Source organism: Odocoileus virginianus, chromosome 5 (assembly GCF_023699985.2).
Source record: "Odocoileus virginianus isolate 20LAN1187 ecotype Illinois chromosome 5, Ovbor_1.2, whole genome shotgun sequence".
NCBI lineage: Eukaryota > Metazoa > Chordata > Mammalia > Artiodactyla > Cervidae > Odocoileus > Odocoileus virginianus.
The window spans coordinates 5624500-5636697 of NC_069678.1; the positions used below are offsets into that span (position 1 = coordinate 5624500).

At 42.1% G+C, this 12198-nt stretch overlaps 1 protein-coding gene across 5 annotated transcripts in view; it reads right to left on the reverse strand.

The window, feature by feature from the left end:
- Positions 1–12198, reverse strand: part of SLC22A15 (solute carrier family 22 member 15) — a 98409-nt gene that overhangs the window by 35674 nt on the left and 50537 nt on the right. For all 5 annotated transcript variants that reach the window (XR_011487636.1, XM_070467246.1, XM_020891969.2 and 2 more), the window contains exon 5: positions 4012–4141. Coding sequence is in view for 4 of the 5 variants with exons in the window: in XM_070467246.1 (XP_070323347.1) it covers positions 4012–4141 (130 nt within the window). In the remaining variant the exon portion in view is untranslated. The remainder of the gene's footprint in view (positions 1–4011; positions 4142–12198) is intronic.

Sequence of the window (12198 nt, forward strand, 5' to 3'; positions counted from 1 at the left end):
TCAGGTTTTAGAAATTTGATTCTGTGTTAATAAAACTATTTCTACTTGGATTTATCTGGATGATTTAAATTTAGGACCTGATATTTCTCCACATTTTGAGAAGCCGATAAGCTTCTCAACAATGAAGCCCCACCCAGTTGCCAATGGACAGATTTAGGAATATGGGTTCTAATGCAAGCTGATTATTCCCACAAAACGGTAGGGCATGTTTCTAAAAGGAAAAGGGGACTCTTGAATATGCTGCCCTCTACACAGTGTCCTGATCACTTTTAGAAGCTATATTGCTAATTTAATACTGAGGCCTCTGCTCAAAAATGTCCTGTGAATTTCATTCAAGGTAGAAAACCTTTTTAAATTAAGGGGGCACTGATTTCTAAAATAAAACTGTTCTAATTAAAGTATTGTGAAAACTAGGAATTTCTGAGCTAAGTAACAAGGTCTCTAGTAAAACAAACGAGGTATGTCTCTAAAATGACATGACTGTTTCTGATGTTGCTGATGGTCAATGAAGGCTAATTCTAAAGGTTTTTGTGCCAACATCTGTCCAATGGACAGGAGGCATCTGGTCTATCGAAGGGCCCAGGGCTTTGGTGCTGGGAAGTGCAGCTGAGCAAAGAGTCGGGGCTGTTCAGAGCTCGTTTTATAAGGAGGTTAGGCTCCGTGTGAGGCAGAAATAAGGGACCACTGGAAGGGCGCCAGGTAAGTACTGCAGGATTCAGACAAGAAAGTGAATGACTGGGTATCTGACCAGGAAAAGCTTGGAGGGGGTGGCATTTTAAGCAAACTGGGAAGGCTACTAATAAATAAGAGAAATGTGAGAAGGGCCCTGAAGGAGGAGCTGAGTAGGAGGCGCTGAGGCAGACCAACCTAAGGGGTAGACGGGAACAGTGAGCAGCTTAGCATGCTGATGGGAACACAAGATGGGAGCGGAGATAAACTGGAGGCTGACCGCAGCAAGCCTTACTTTCCAGGCTTGATTGAACACACACATAGTGTGATTTTACGTGCTTTCTTCTGTTTCTCATTTTTCACGACCAGGATTAATCTCTCATCAAATCAAAGTCCCACCGAGCACTAAGCACTAACAAACAGAATATACATTCTGAGAACCAAAAGAATGCCTCAGGTCAACCAGGGAAGCCACGCTGCTATACAAGAGGGGGTGGGAACCAGCCCGGGTTAAAAGGATGCCTGCATTGCTCATTCACTCAGTGGTGTCTGACTCTCTGCGACCCCATGGTCTCTGCATCTCTTGCACTGGCAGGCAGATTCTTTACCAACTGTGCCACATGGAAAGCTCTAAGAAGTATGCAGTTTATCAAATATTTAAAAATAAAATTTGAAAACTGGTCAACCACCTGTAAAAGAATGAAACTAGAACACTTTCTAACACCATACACAAAAATAAACTCAAAATGGATTAAAGATCTAAATGTAAGACCAGAAACTATAAAACTCCTAGAGGAGAACATAGGCAAAACACTCTCCGACATAAATCACAGCAGGATCCTCTATGACCCACATCCCAGAATTTTAGAAATAAAAGAAAAAATAAACAAATGGGACCTAATGAAACTTAAAAGCTTTTGCACAACAAAGGAAACTATAAGCAAGGTGAAAAGACAGCCCTCAGATTGGGAGAAAATAATAGCAAACGAAGCAACAGACAAAGGATTAATCTCAAAAATATACAAGCAACTCCTCCAGCTCAACTCCAGAAAAATAAATGACCCAATCAAAAAATGGGCCAAAGAACTAAACAGACATTTCTCCAAGGAAGACATATGGATGGCTAACAAACACATGAAAAGATGCTCAACATCACTCATTATCAGAGAAATGCAAATCAAAACCACAATGAGGTACCATTACACGCCAGTCAGGATGGCTGCTATCCAAAAGTCTACAAGCAATAAATGTTGGAGAGGGTGTGGAGAAAAGGGAACCCTCTTACACTGTTGGTGGGAATGTAAATTAGTACAGCCACTATGGAAAACAGTGTGGAGATTTCTTAAAAAGCTGGAAATAGAACTGCCATATGACCCAGCAATCCCACTTCTGGGCACACACACCGAGGAAACCAGATCTGAAAGAGACACGTGCAGCCCAATGTTCATCGCAGCATTGTTTATAATAGCCAGGACATGGAAGCAACCCAGATGCCCATCAGCAGACGAATGGATGAGGAAGCTGTGGTACATATACACCATGGAATATTACTCAGCCATTAAAAAGAATTCATTTGAATCAGTTCTAATGAGATGGATGAAAGTGGAGCCCATTATACAGAGCGAAGTAAGCCAGAAAGATAAAGACCATTACAGTATACTAACACATATATATGGACTTTAGAAAGATGGTAAGGATAACCCTATATGCAAAACAGAAAAAGAGACTCAGATGTATAGAACAGACTTGTGGACTCTGGGAGAAGGCGAGGGTGGGATGTTTCAAGAGAACAGCATCGAAACATGGATATTATCTAGGGTGAAACAGATCACCAGCCCAGGTTGGGTGCATGAGACAAGTGCTCGGGCCTGGTGCACTGGGAAGACCCAGAGGGATCGGGTGGAGAGGGAGGTGGGAGGGGGGACCGGGATGGGGAATACATGTAAATCCATGGCTAATTCATTTCAATGTATGACAAAAACCACTGCAATGATGTAAAGTAATTAGCCTCCAACTAATAAAAATAATTGGAAAAATAAAATAAAAAATAAAAAAATAAAATTCATTTATTTACTAATATGAACAAGAATGCTTATTACTTCAAGGAATTCGTTTTTTTCCCAAAAATTTACAATATATAATAAAATACGGCTAGCTTTCTTTTCTAATAAAATTGTCTCACTCTAGTTCACATAACTGAATGCATTTCATAAATTTTACCTTTCTAATATAGGTTGGGGGCTTCCCTGGAGGCTCAGTGGTAAAGAATCTGCCTGTTAAGCAGGAGACATGGGTTCGATCCCTGGGTAGGGAAGACTCCCTGGAGAAGGAAATGGCAACCCACTCTAGCATTCTTGCCTGGGAAATCCCATGGACAGAAAAGCCTGGCGGGCTACAGTTCATGAGGTTGCAAAAGAATCAGATATGACTTAAAGACTAAACAACAGCATCAATAAATACAGGTTAACTATTTCTACTATATTCATTTCTGCACTTAATAATTCTCCTAATTTCAAAGACAGAATGAAAACAGATTTCAGCTCAATCCCCACCAAATCTCAATTAGTAGAACTTATATAAAGAATTACTAAATCGAATTGCTACCTCAATGAAAATACTATTACAGGTATCTCACTTTACAGCAGAGAAGAAAGCTGGCACCACTGGTTGAAAAATTTATTTATCCCAAAGATGTTGGTGTTTAGGATTAAAGGTCTGTTATCTGGGGGGAGAAAACCCTCCATGAGCACAGTAAAACTTCCGGAGAAACAGGCCTAAGCTGGTGGCTCATCTTATAGCCTTAAGAGAAGCATGGTGTGATATCTTGCCTTGACCAGGGCATCATCCTTGTACCGCTTTGAATCCATGCACTCTAACGATTTCTCCCATATCTGAGCATCTTCCTACGTCCACCTTTAGAGGCCCTGAGATGACAGTCATCTGTGGAATGAGGAGGTATCACTATATATTCAATGTGCATAGACTGGTCTATAATATTAGACTTCAGTCACACCCCTAGTACGTGATCTGATCCAGCCTGAAGATTTTTAAGCTTAAGGCATTAGGTTAAAAAAGAAACTGGTACCCTCCCTTGAGAATTTGAAGGTTAAAATGCAGAGGTTGAGAGGTTACTTTAAACAAGGGATACCTGCATTCTGAATTAATTAAGCATCTCTCTTCCCAGGAGCTGCCAAGCATTGGAGCGCTTGCGGAATTTAGTTCTTCACCAAAGTCAGTTCAGGCAAACTCCTGAAAGGGAATAATGCTGCTCATTGACCCGCATCCTCTTAAGACATTCCTTCTGCTTATTAAATTAAAAGTCTAAGAGGAAAAACTACTTACAAAGATAAGAGAAAGACCACTGTTCCCTGCAGGTTAACCAGTATGGCTAGGGTCCTCCAGGAACGGATGAAGTATCCCAACAGGGCATATTGGGCGATGCCGACTGCGAAGAAGAGGCCACCAATTGACCCTAATTCAGGAAAAGAGACTTGTTACTGGAGAAAGAACCATCTGAAACCCCATTTCCAACCCAGGTCATGGAACCAACCCTTTCTTTGTGAGATGTCAGCAGAAAGAAAAACCTACATAGGTATCATCAAGGATCAGATGATAAAACCAGAAGAGAGGCCAGGAAATCAGTGGGTAAGAAGGAAGGATGGATGAAAAATACAAACCACACGTGGTCAAGATAAATTTTAAGGGCTGCCCAAGTGCTTTCTGCGTTGATGTTACACTGACATCTGCCTGAACTTGTGGCTGAGGTTTGGAAATATTGTTTGCTGCGTGGTGGGAGGTTTTTAGGTCCTGAGACTATGGCAGTGGTGGGGCTGCATCTCCATCACAGAGGCTGTCCCTGAAATCCTTATCTTGAATCACAGCTTACTCCCCAGTTCTCCATACTGTCCTTCCCCATTTACCACCACCAGATACCTGACATTTTATATTTATTTATATATATTTATATTCTCGTCTTTCTCTTCCAAGTAGAATGTAAGTTCCACAAAGCATGAAGTGCTGTCAGCACACTGACAGTAAAAACATTAACCATGGGGTTGTTAAGGATCCTGTGACTTTTGAAATAAATAACGAATGAGTACAAACCCACTGTGCTGCCCAGTATACTTGCAAATTCTGTACCTCTGACATGCTTTCTATAACTGCTACTATTAGTAGCAAAGTAAGTCTATCACTATTTATTTATATAATAGCTACTATCTGTTAAGTATTAGACTTTTTAAACATTGCCCTATAAAGCCAGTACCACTATTAGCTATCTACAAAGGAAGGAAATAGCTCAGAGAAAGTTAGGTGCTGTGGTCTAAGACATGGGGCTGCATGTGGCCCAACCAGGAGACGCTGTCCCCTGGTCTGACTGGACAGCCTGCACTTGGTACCGTTCCTGTCCCCGTCACCCTTCTAGGGAAAGGCGGGCTCCTGTGGGCATCCCACAGAAACACGACTTTGTTACAGGAATTTTCTACAACAATTCTGCAAGACAAACATTTCTCTTATTGCTGTCCACAGATTATCAGCCTATAACAAAACACAACGACTTGTTTGCTGTCTGCCCGAGTGAGGAAAAGGGGGATGCAGAAGGGAAGGCTAATGTGACAGTAAGTTCAGCACCAACAGAAAACCAGTCAGGGCATGTGGTCTGGTAAGTAAGGGAATGGGATTTCCATTCCCTGTGATTTCCCTGGAAACTTAGATAATCAATAGCTATTACAGATTCATTACAGTGCACCAAAAAGCACCTGGTTTCCAAGAACAAGGCTTTCTGTCATTGCTCAGAACAGTTCCGAGTACTCGGTATCCACTGACAACAACATGGGTAAAAAGACAAAGGACCACAGGATGGGACCACTTCAGCAGGACCAAGTTCAGACCCCAGTTCTTCTATACACTGCCATGTGATTTTGGGAAGATCACTAAATATCTGAGTCTCTGTTTCCTCATAAATGAAAGGGAAATAATAACACCAACCTCAAAAAGTATAGTCATCAGTTTCAAATGAAACAATGCATGCTATACAAATGTTAGCTATACAGTCCTATTGTAAAAAGGGCACAGCCCCTTTATCTACTAACCTCCCCAAATATGCCATCTGGAAGCCTCCTCTGGTGAGTGTCTGTTATAAACTATTGCCTACTTAGCACTCCTTTCTAACTCCAAGAATCCTTTCATTTTTTTTGGAAAGATGACCTCCCCATATTTCATCCCTGCGGTTCAAGGGGGAGATGTCAATTGTGGTTCCCCCATGGTGACCCCAGCTGAGACAATCAGAGCTCCTATCAGTATTTCGGGATTTTCAAATACTGAACTTGGCCGTGAAACCAATGACCTGCTGGGCCTCATCCCTGACTGAGCAGGGGAAGTTTCTCAGAGACAACGGGAAACAGAAATGAGACGCATCTAACTTCCTGGTTCTAAGCATTGCCAAGGCCTGGCTCTTCTTGGTTTGGCTGTGTTAACCAAATGATTCCCCTTTGTATCTAAGCTCATCACAGTTGAATCTCTGTCATAGAAAGACCTGGTTATCAGCTGGATATGGTAAACAGGAGGAAAGGATTCAAAGTTTCTAGCTTCATGACTTAAATACCATGATGACATGGCTATAGATAGAAGTCCCAGAAAAGGATGTAGATTTTAGGTGAAAGACAGCAATACCTTTAATTTGAGGGGTCAAGAGACATCTGTATGTGATACCCAGCCAGAAGTTGCACACATATACCCGGAAATGACAACAGGAATAAGGTGAGGAGATAAAGATGCTCTAAGCTATTTGGTTAAAAAATTTAATTTAAAAAAATGAACATTTCAAATCACCTCTGCCTGCCAACGCAAGAGACTCAGGAGACTCGGGTTCCATCCCTGGGTTGGGAAGATCTCCTGGAGGAGGAAATGGCAACCCACTCCAGTTTTCTTGCCTGGGAAATCCCATGGACAGAGGAGCCTGGCAGAGTCCATGGGGTCAGACACAACTGAGCACACACACACGCATCCATGGTCTTTTTGGTTATTTATGTCTATTTTTCAGATTTCTTTTCTGCTTATTTTTAATTAATTTCAAGTCTGCAACCCTTGGTCAGTTTGCACTATTAAAAGCCAAATTTCAGCTGGTGAGAATATAATGTACAGTGATGACTTCATTTTTATAAGTAGCACCAATGACCCATCCAGCTTTCAAGCAGAAGGCCACGAAGCCCCCTTGATTCCTTTTTCTCTTGCCTTCTCTGCAGATTCTTCAGCAGGTCACCACGCACGCTCTTTCCTCCTGTTCCACTGCTCCCACCTGGTGTAAAACATCTGCAGGTTCCACAGGGGTAACCGCACCAGCCTCCTGAATGGCCCCTCAATTTCTGCTCTTGCTTCTCTACGATCCATCCTGCATACACCTACCAGAGTAATCTTTCTGTAAGATTCTATGGCTCCTCTCTTTAATTCAGTCACTGGCTACTCACTGCATTTTGAGTTTAAAAACAAAAATCCCTAATCTGGCCCATCACGCACCCTACATCACTCAGCCCGTCCAGTCTGATCTCAGCCCAGCCTTCTCCTGCCTCTCCACACTGCATCTTTTCAGGTGCTCAGAGAAGCTCATTGCTGCCCTCAGGGGCCTGGTTCTTGCCACTCCATCTGCCTGGAATGTTTGCTCAGAAAATCACCCCCCCTAAGTCTTCTGCATCATTCACATCTTTGATTAAATACCTACATCAAAGTTTTCTCTAACTACCCTATTTAATATAACTGTCCCCTGCACTTACTGCCTACTCTGTTATCCTGTTTAATTTTCCTCACTGCACTTAAAGTTTTCAGAAATTACTTCGTATTGGTTATGCCTCTCCTGATTAAAACATAAGCTCCATAAGAGCAAGGACCTTCCCCCACCCAGGCCGGGCATGTTCACTCTTTTATCCCAAGTGTCTGTCTATAAAAGCAGTATCTGGATAACATTGACATATATACATACCATGTGTAAAATGGATAGCTAGTGGGAAGCTGCTATATAGCACAGGGAGCTCAGCTTGGTGCTCTGTGATGACCTAGAGGGGTGGGGTGTGGGGTGGGGGGGAGGGCAGGGATATATCTATACATGCAGCTGACTCAGTTGTATAACAGAAACTGACACAGCATCGTAAAGTAATTATATTCCAATAAAAAAATAATAAATGGGAAAGGCCAACTTAAGAGACTGGGATTGACAGACGACAGCTAACTAACAAGGACCTACTGTGCAGCACAGGGAACTTGACTCAGTCCTCCGCAACGGCCTAATGGGAAAAGAACCTAAGAAAGGAGTGGATGTATGAACACATACAACTGATTGACGTTGCTGTCCACCTAAAACTAACACAACATTGTAAATCAACTGTATTCCCATGAAAAGTTTTTTAAAAAGCAGTGTGTCTGGTCCACGGCAAGGTCTGTTTAATAAATGAATGCTGCAGAACAGATATGCAAAGGAGAAGCTCTGGAAAGACACACAGCAATCTGTTTACAGTTGTGGTCTTTGGGTGAGCAGGACTATTATGTGTTCTTTATGTTTCACGTCTATATGTTTCTGATTTTTTTTTACAATGAACATCAATAACTTTTGATATAAGGTATTTATATAATAAAATTAAAAATAAATATATTAATATGACATTTTTCATAGCTTTAGTATTTGCTCTTTTTCTACTCTCAATAATTTTCAATCAATTATACTTATTCTTGTTAAGCACTACACTGCAACTGGTTAAAAATGAATGTTTTCAGTTTGCACTTATACTTTGTTATATGTACTTTATTTAGTATCTTATACATACTGCAAATTTTACTTGTAATCAGGAACAATTTTTCAAAAAAAAATTTTTTTTTAACTGCTAAACAATCAGGGTGCCGTGCTGTGCTAAGATGCTTTAGTAGTGCCTGACTCTTTGCAACCCATGGACTGTATAGCCTGCCAGGCTCCTCTGTCCATGGGATTCCTCCAATTACTCCCCTATTGCTAACCATTTAGGTTTTTCCCCCTCAATTTCTTTCAGTCTGAGTGTATCTGAAGTTATAGGAGTATAAAAAATCGTGGAGAGCAACATGGATGGACCTAGAGAGTATCATACTGACTGAAGTCAGTCAGATAGAGGAGAAAGATCTTATGACATCCTTTATATGTGGAATCTAAAAAGAAATGATACAAATGGACTTACTTACAAAACATAAAGAGACTCACAGACTTACAGAACAAATGTCTGACTGCTGGCAGGGGAGGGATAGTTAGGGAGTTTAGGATGGACAAGTATACACTGCTACATTTAAAACAGAAAACCAATAGGGATGTACCATATAGCATATGGAACGCTGCTCAATGTTATGTGGCAGCCTGGATGGGAGGGGAGTTTGGGGGAGAATGGATACATGTATATGTATGGCTGAGACTCTTTGCTGTTCACTTGAAATTATCACAACACTGTTCATCAGCTAAACCTAAAAACAAAATTAAAGTGTTTTTTTTTTTTTTTTTTAATTGTGCTGGAGAGAACAGCCTGGAAAGAAAGGTCAAGGACAAAACTTTCAGGGAAGACTACTCATGGGAGAGGGAAGGAGGAAGCTCCTCACAAAAGAGTTTTAGGAAGAGCAGAAACTTATTTCTGTCCTGGGTGCAGGTCAAGTGCACTGGCCTTCCAGGTACTCTCTCAAGCTCCTTCTGAATTTCACATTGAATTTGGCAACCATCTGGTACCACAGTTGCAGTTTTTTTTCCCTTTCTCCCTTTCCCTTTGCTATAAAAATTTTAATAGCCTTACTTTAACTCAGCCTCAAGGACAAGAACAGAAGGAGAAAGTGCTTTAACAGAAATCTTTTCACTGGCTTCAGGCAACTTGAAAGGGAGCAAGAGACCAAGAGGTCTTTCTTTTTGCTGAAGATAAGCAATGGGACAGGAATCATCCTAAAGAACTTGGTAGGATGGGGGAAATATACATGTCTTGTAAGAAAGCATCTTCTTCATGGAACAACTAGAGTCAAATGTGAATATTTTAATAGAGGAATGTGACAGGAACATGAAAAACATGTACTCATGATGCTTTGCATGAGCAAAATTTTGGACTCAGGGAAACCAAAACCCCAGGAGAGGGTGCTTTTGTGTCTTCCCCTGGATAATGTGAGTGGTCATGAACACCATCATCACTCATTTCTGGCAAAGTCCCAGCAAGTCTGAACCCACTACTTGCAAAAATGACTTTAAAAGTCTCAATGCAAACTGAAGACTCAAAGGATGTTTTCTCACTGATCCTAACTTAGGACCTGGGCTAGGGAAAAAAAAAAAAAAAGCCCATCTCTAAAGCCTTTTCTGAAAGCTATTATAGACAAAGTGAATCATGAAGCATGATGTGTAAGAGGCAGGCAAGAAGTCTATCCTGCAAGAATGGAGCTGGGGTCTCCTCCGCCCCAGTTTAGTTCTAACTTGCCCAACCCTCTGTGTCCTTCAGCTTGGACAGCAGTTTGGTAGACATACGAATATAGCAGAGCTTATTTTGCCTCTGTCTTCCAATTCAATACATTGCTGCTGCTGCTAAGTCGCTTCAGTCATGTCCGACCCTGTGTGACCCCACAGACAGCAGCCCACCAGGCTCCCCTGTCTCTGGGCTCTTTACCAACTCCGGAGACATGACCAGTGACAAAAAAAGGCCAAGCAACCAGTATTCATATGAGGTGACCCATGACAACACCCTAATGGCAAAAAGCAAAGAAGAACTAAAGTGCCACTTGATGAAGGTGAAAGAGGAGAGTGAAAAAGCTTGCTTAAAACTAAACATTCAAAAAAACTAAGATCATGGGATCCAGTCCCATCACTTCATGGCAGGTAAATGGGGAAACAATGGAAACAGTGATAGCTTTTATTTTCTTGGGCTCCAAAATCACCGAGGACAATGATGGCAGCCATGAAATTAAAAACGCTTGCTTCTTGGAAGAAAGGCTATGACAAATCAGACAGCATATTAAAAGGCAGAGACATAACTTTGCCAACAAAGGTCTGTATAGTCAGAGCTATGATTTTTCTAGTAGTCATGTATGGATGTGAGAGCTGGATCATAAAGAAGGCTGAGTGCTGAAGAACTGATGCTTTTGAACTGTGGTGTTGGAGAAGACTCTTGAGAGTCCCTTGGACTGCAAGGAGATCAAACCAGTCAGTCCTGAAGGAAATCCACCCTGAATATTAACTGGAAGGACTGATGGTGAAGCTGAAGCTCTAATACTTTGACCACCTGATGTGAACAGCCGACTCATTAGAAAAGATCCTGATACTGGGAAAGACTGAAGGCAGGAGGAGAAGGGAGCGACAGGTGATGAGATGCTTGGGTGGCATCACAGACTCAAGGGACATGAGTTTGAGCAAACTCTGAGAGATGGTGAAGGACAGGGAAACCTGGCATGCTGCAGTCCATGAGATCGCAAGAGTCGGACACGACTGAGTGACTAAACAACAACAAATGGAAGCTACAAGAGGGGAGTCCTCAGGGAAAAGTGGGATGACATGGGCCTGGCATCATCCTGGCCCTGTCAGTCATGAGCTGTGTGAAAACAGGCACACAACCTCTCCTTTGGTTAGGTGGAACACACTGACCAAAACCACCCACTCTGGCCAGGCACCAGTAACCATCTGCAGTATTTTATGACACGAGATCCTAGTAAGGAACAAGGAACTAACAAGCCACCACCAACCAGAAGAATCTGGGAAAGGTCAAAAGGAGACATCTTGTGTCCGACCACCTCCCAGAATTCTTCTCACTGGCATCCATTTTGGCTAAGCAATACACGTGCCACTAGGAAGGACCCCGAGTCAGAATGACTGGCCAAAGACAACCCGGAAACTAATCCCATCACCATAAAACCGAGACTGCGAGCCACATGGCCGAGCAGTTCTCCTGGATTCCCTGACTCTGCTGCTCTCCACCCGGGCGCCCCTTCCCAATAAAGTCTCTAGCTTTGTCAGCATGTGTGTCTCCTCCGACAACTCACTTCTGAGTGTTAGACAAGAGCGCGTTCTCCGGTTCTCCCTTCCTGCAACATTTTCAGTGGTGAAGCATCCTCATTTGTGAAATGAAGGTAGAAATTCTTAACTTGTAGGTTCTGGGAAGATTAGAGGCATAGGCCAGATGCGGAGCTTGGCTGCTGGTACATAACAGATGCTCAGCAAATGGCAGCTGGCACTCTCTCACCTACATCCTCATGCAGACACATTTCTACAGTTGTACAATCAACTTGTTCCCATATTAGTACAAGAACATCTATAGTACTCAATAACTTTTAAATGAATGGAAAGCAAAACAAAAGTTCTCACTGCAAACCTATAGTCCACAAAGTAGAATCTTTGTGCAATCGCCCTCCCAAGACATGAAGTCAAAGATGCTTTTAAAATCATTTATAGTTCTCGAGAAGATGATGGGATGGTTAAAAACAATACAGAACATGGCCTCCATTTGGAAACTTAAACATCACTAAAGAAACACTACAAGAGTACTACCTGCTGATTTGAAGAGAACA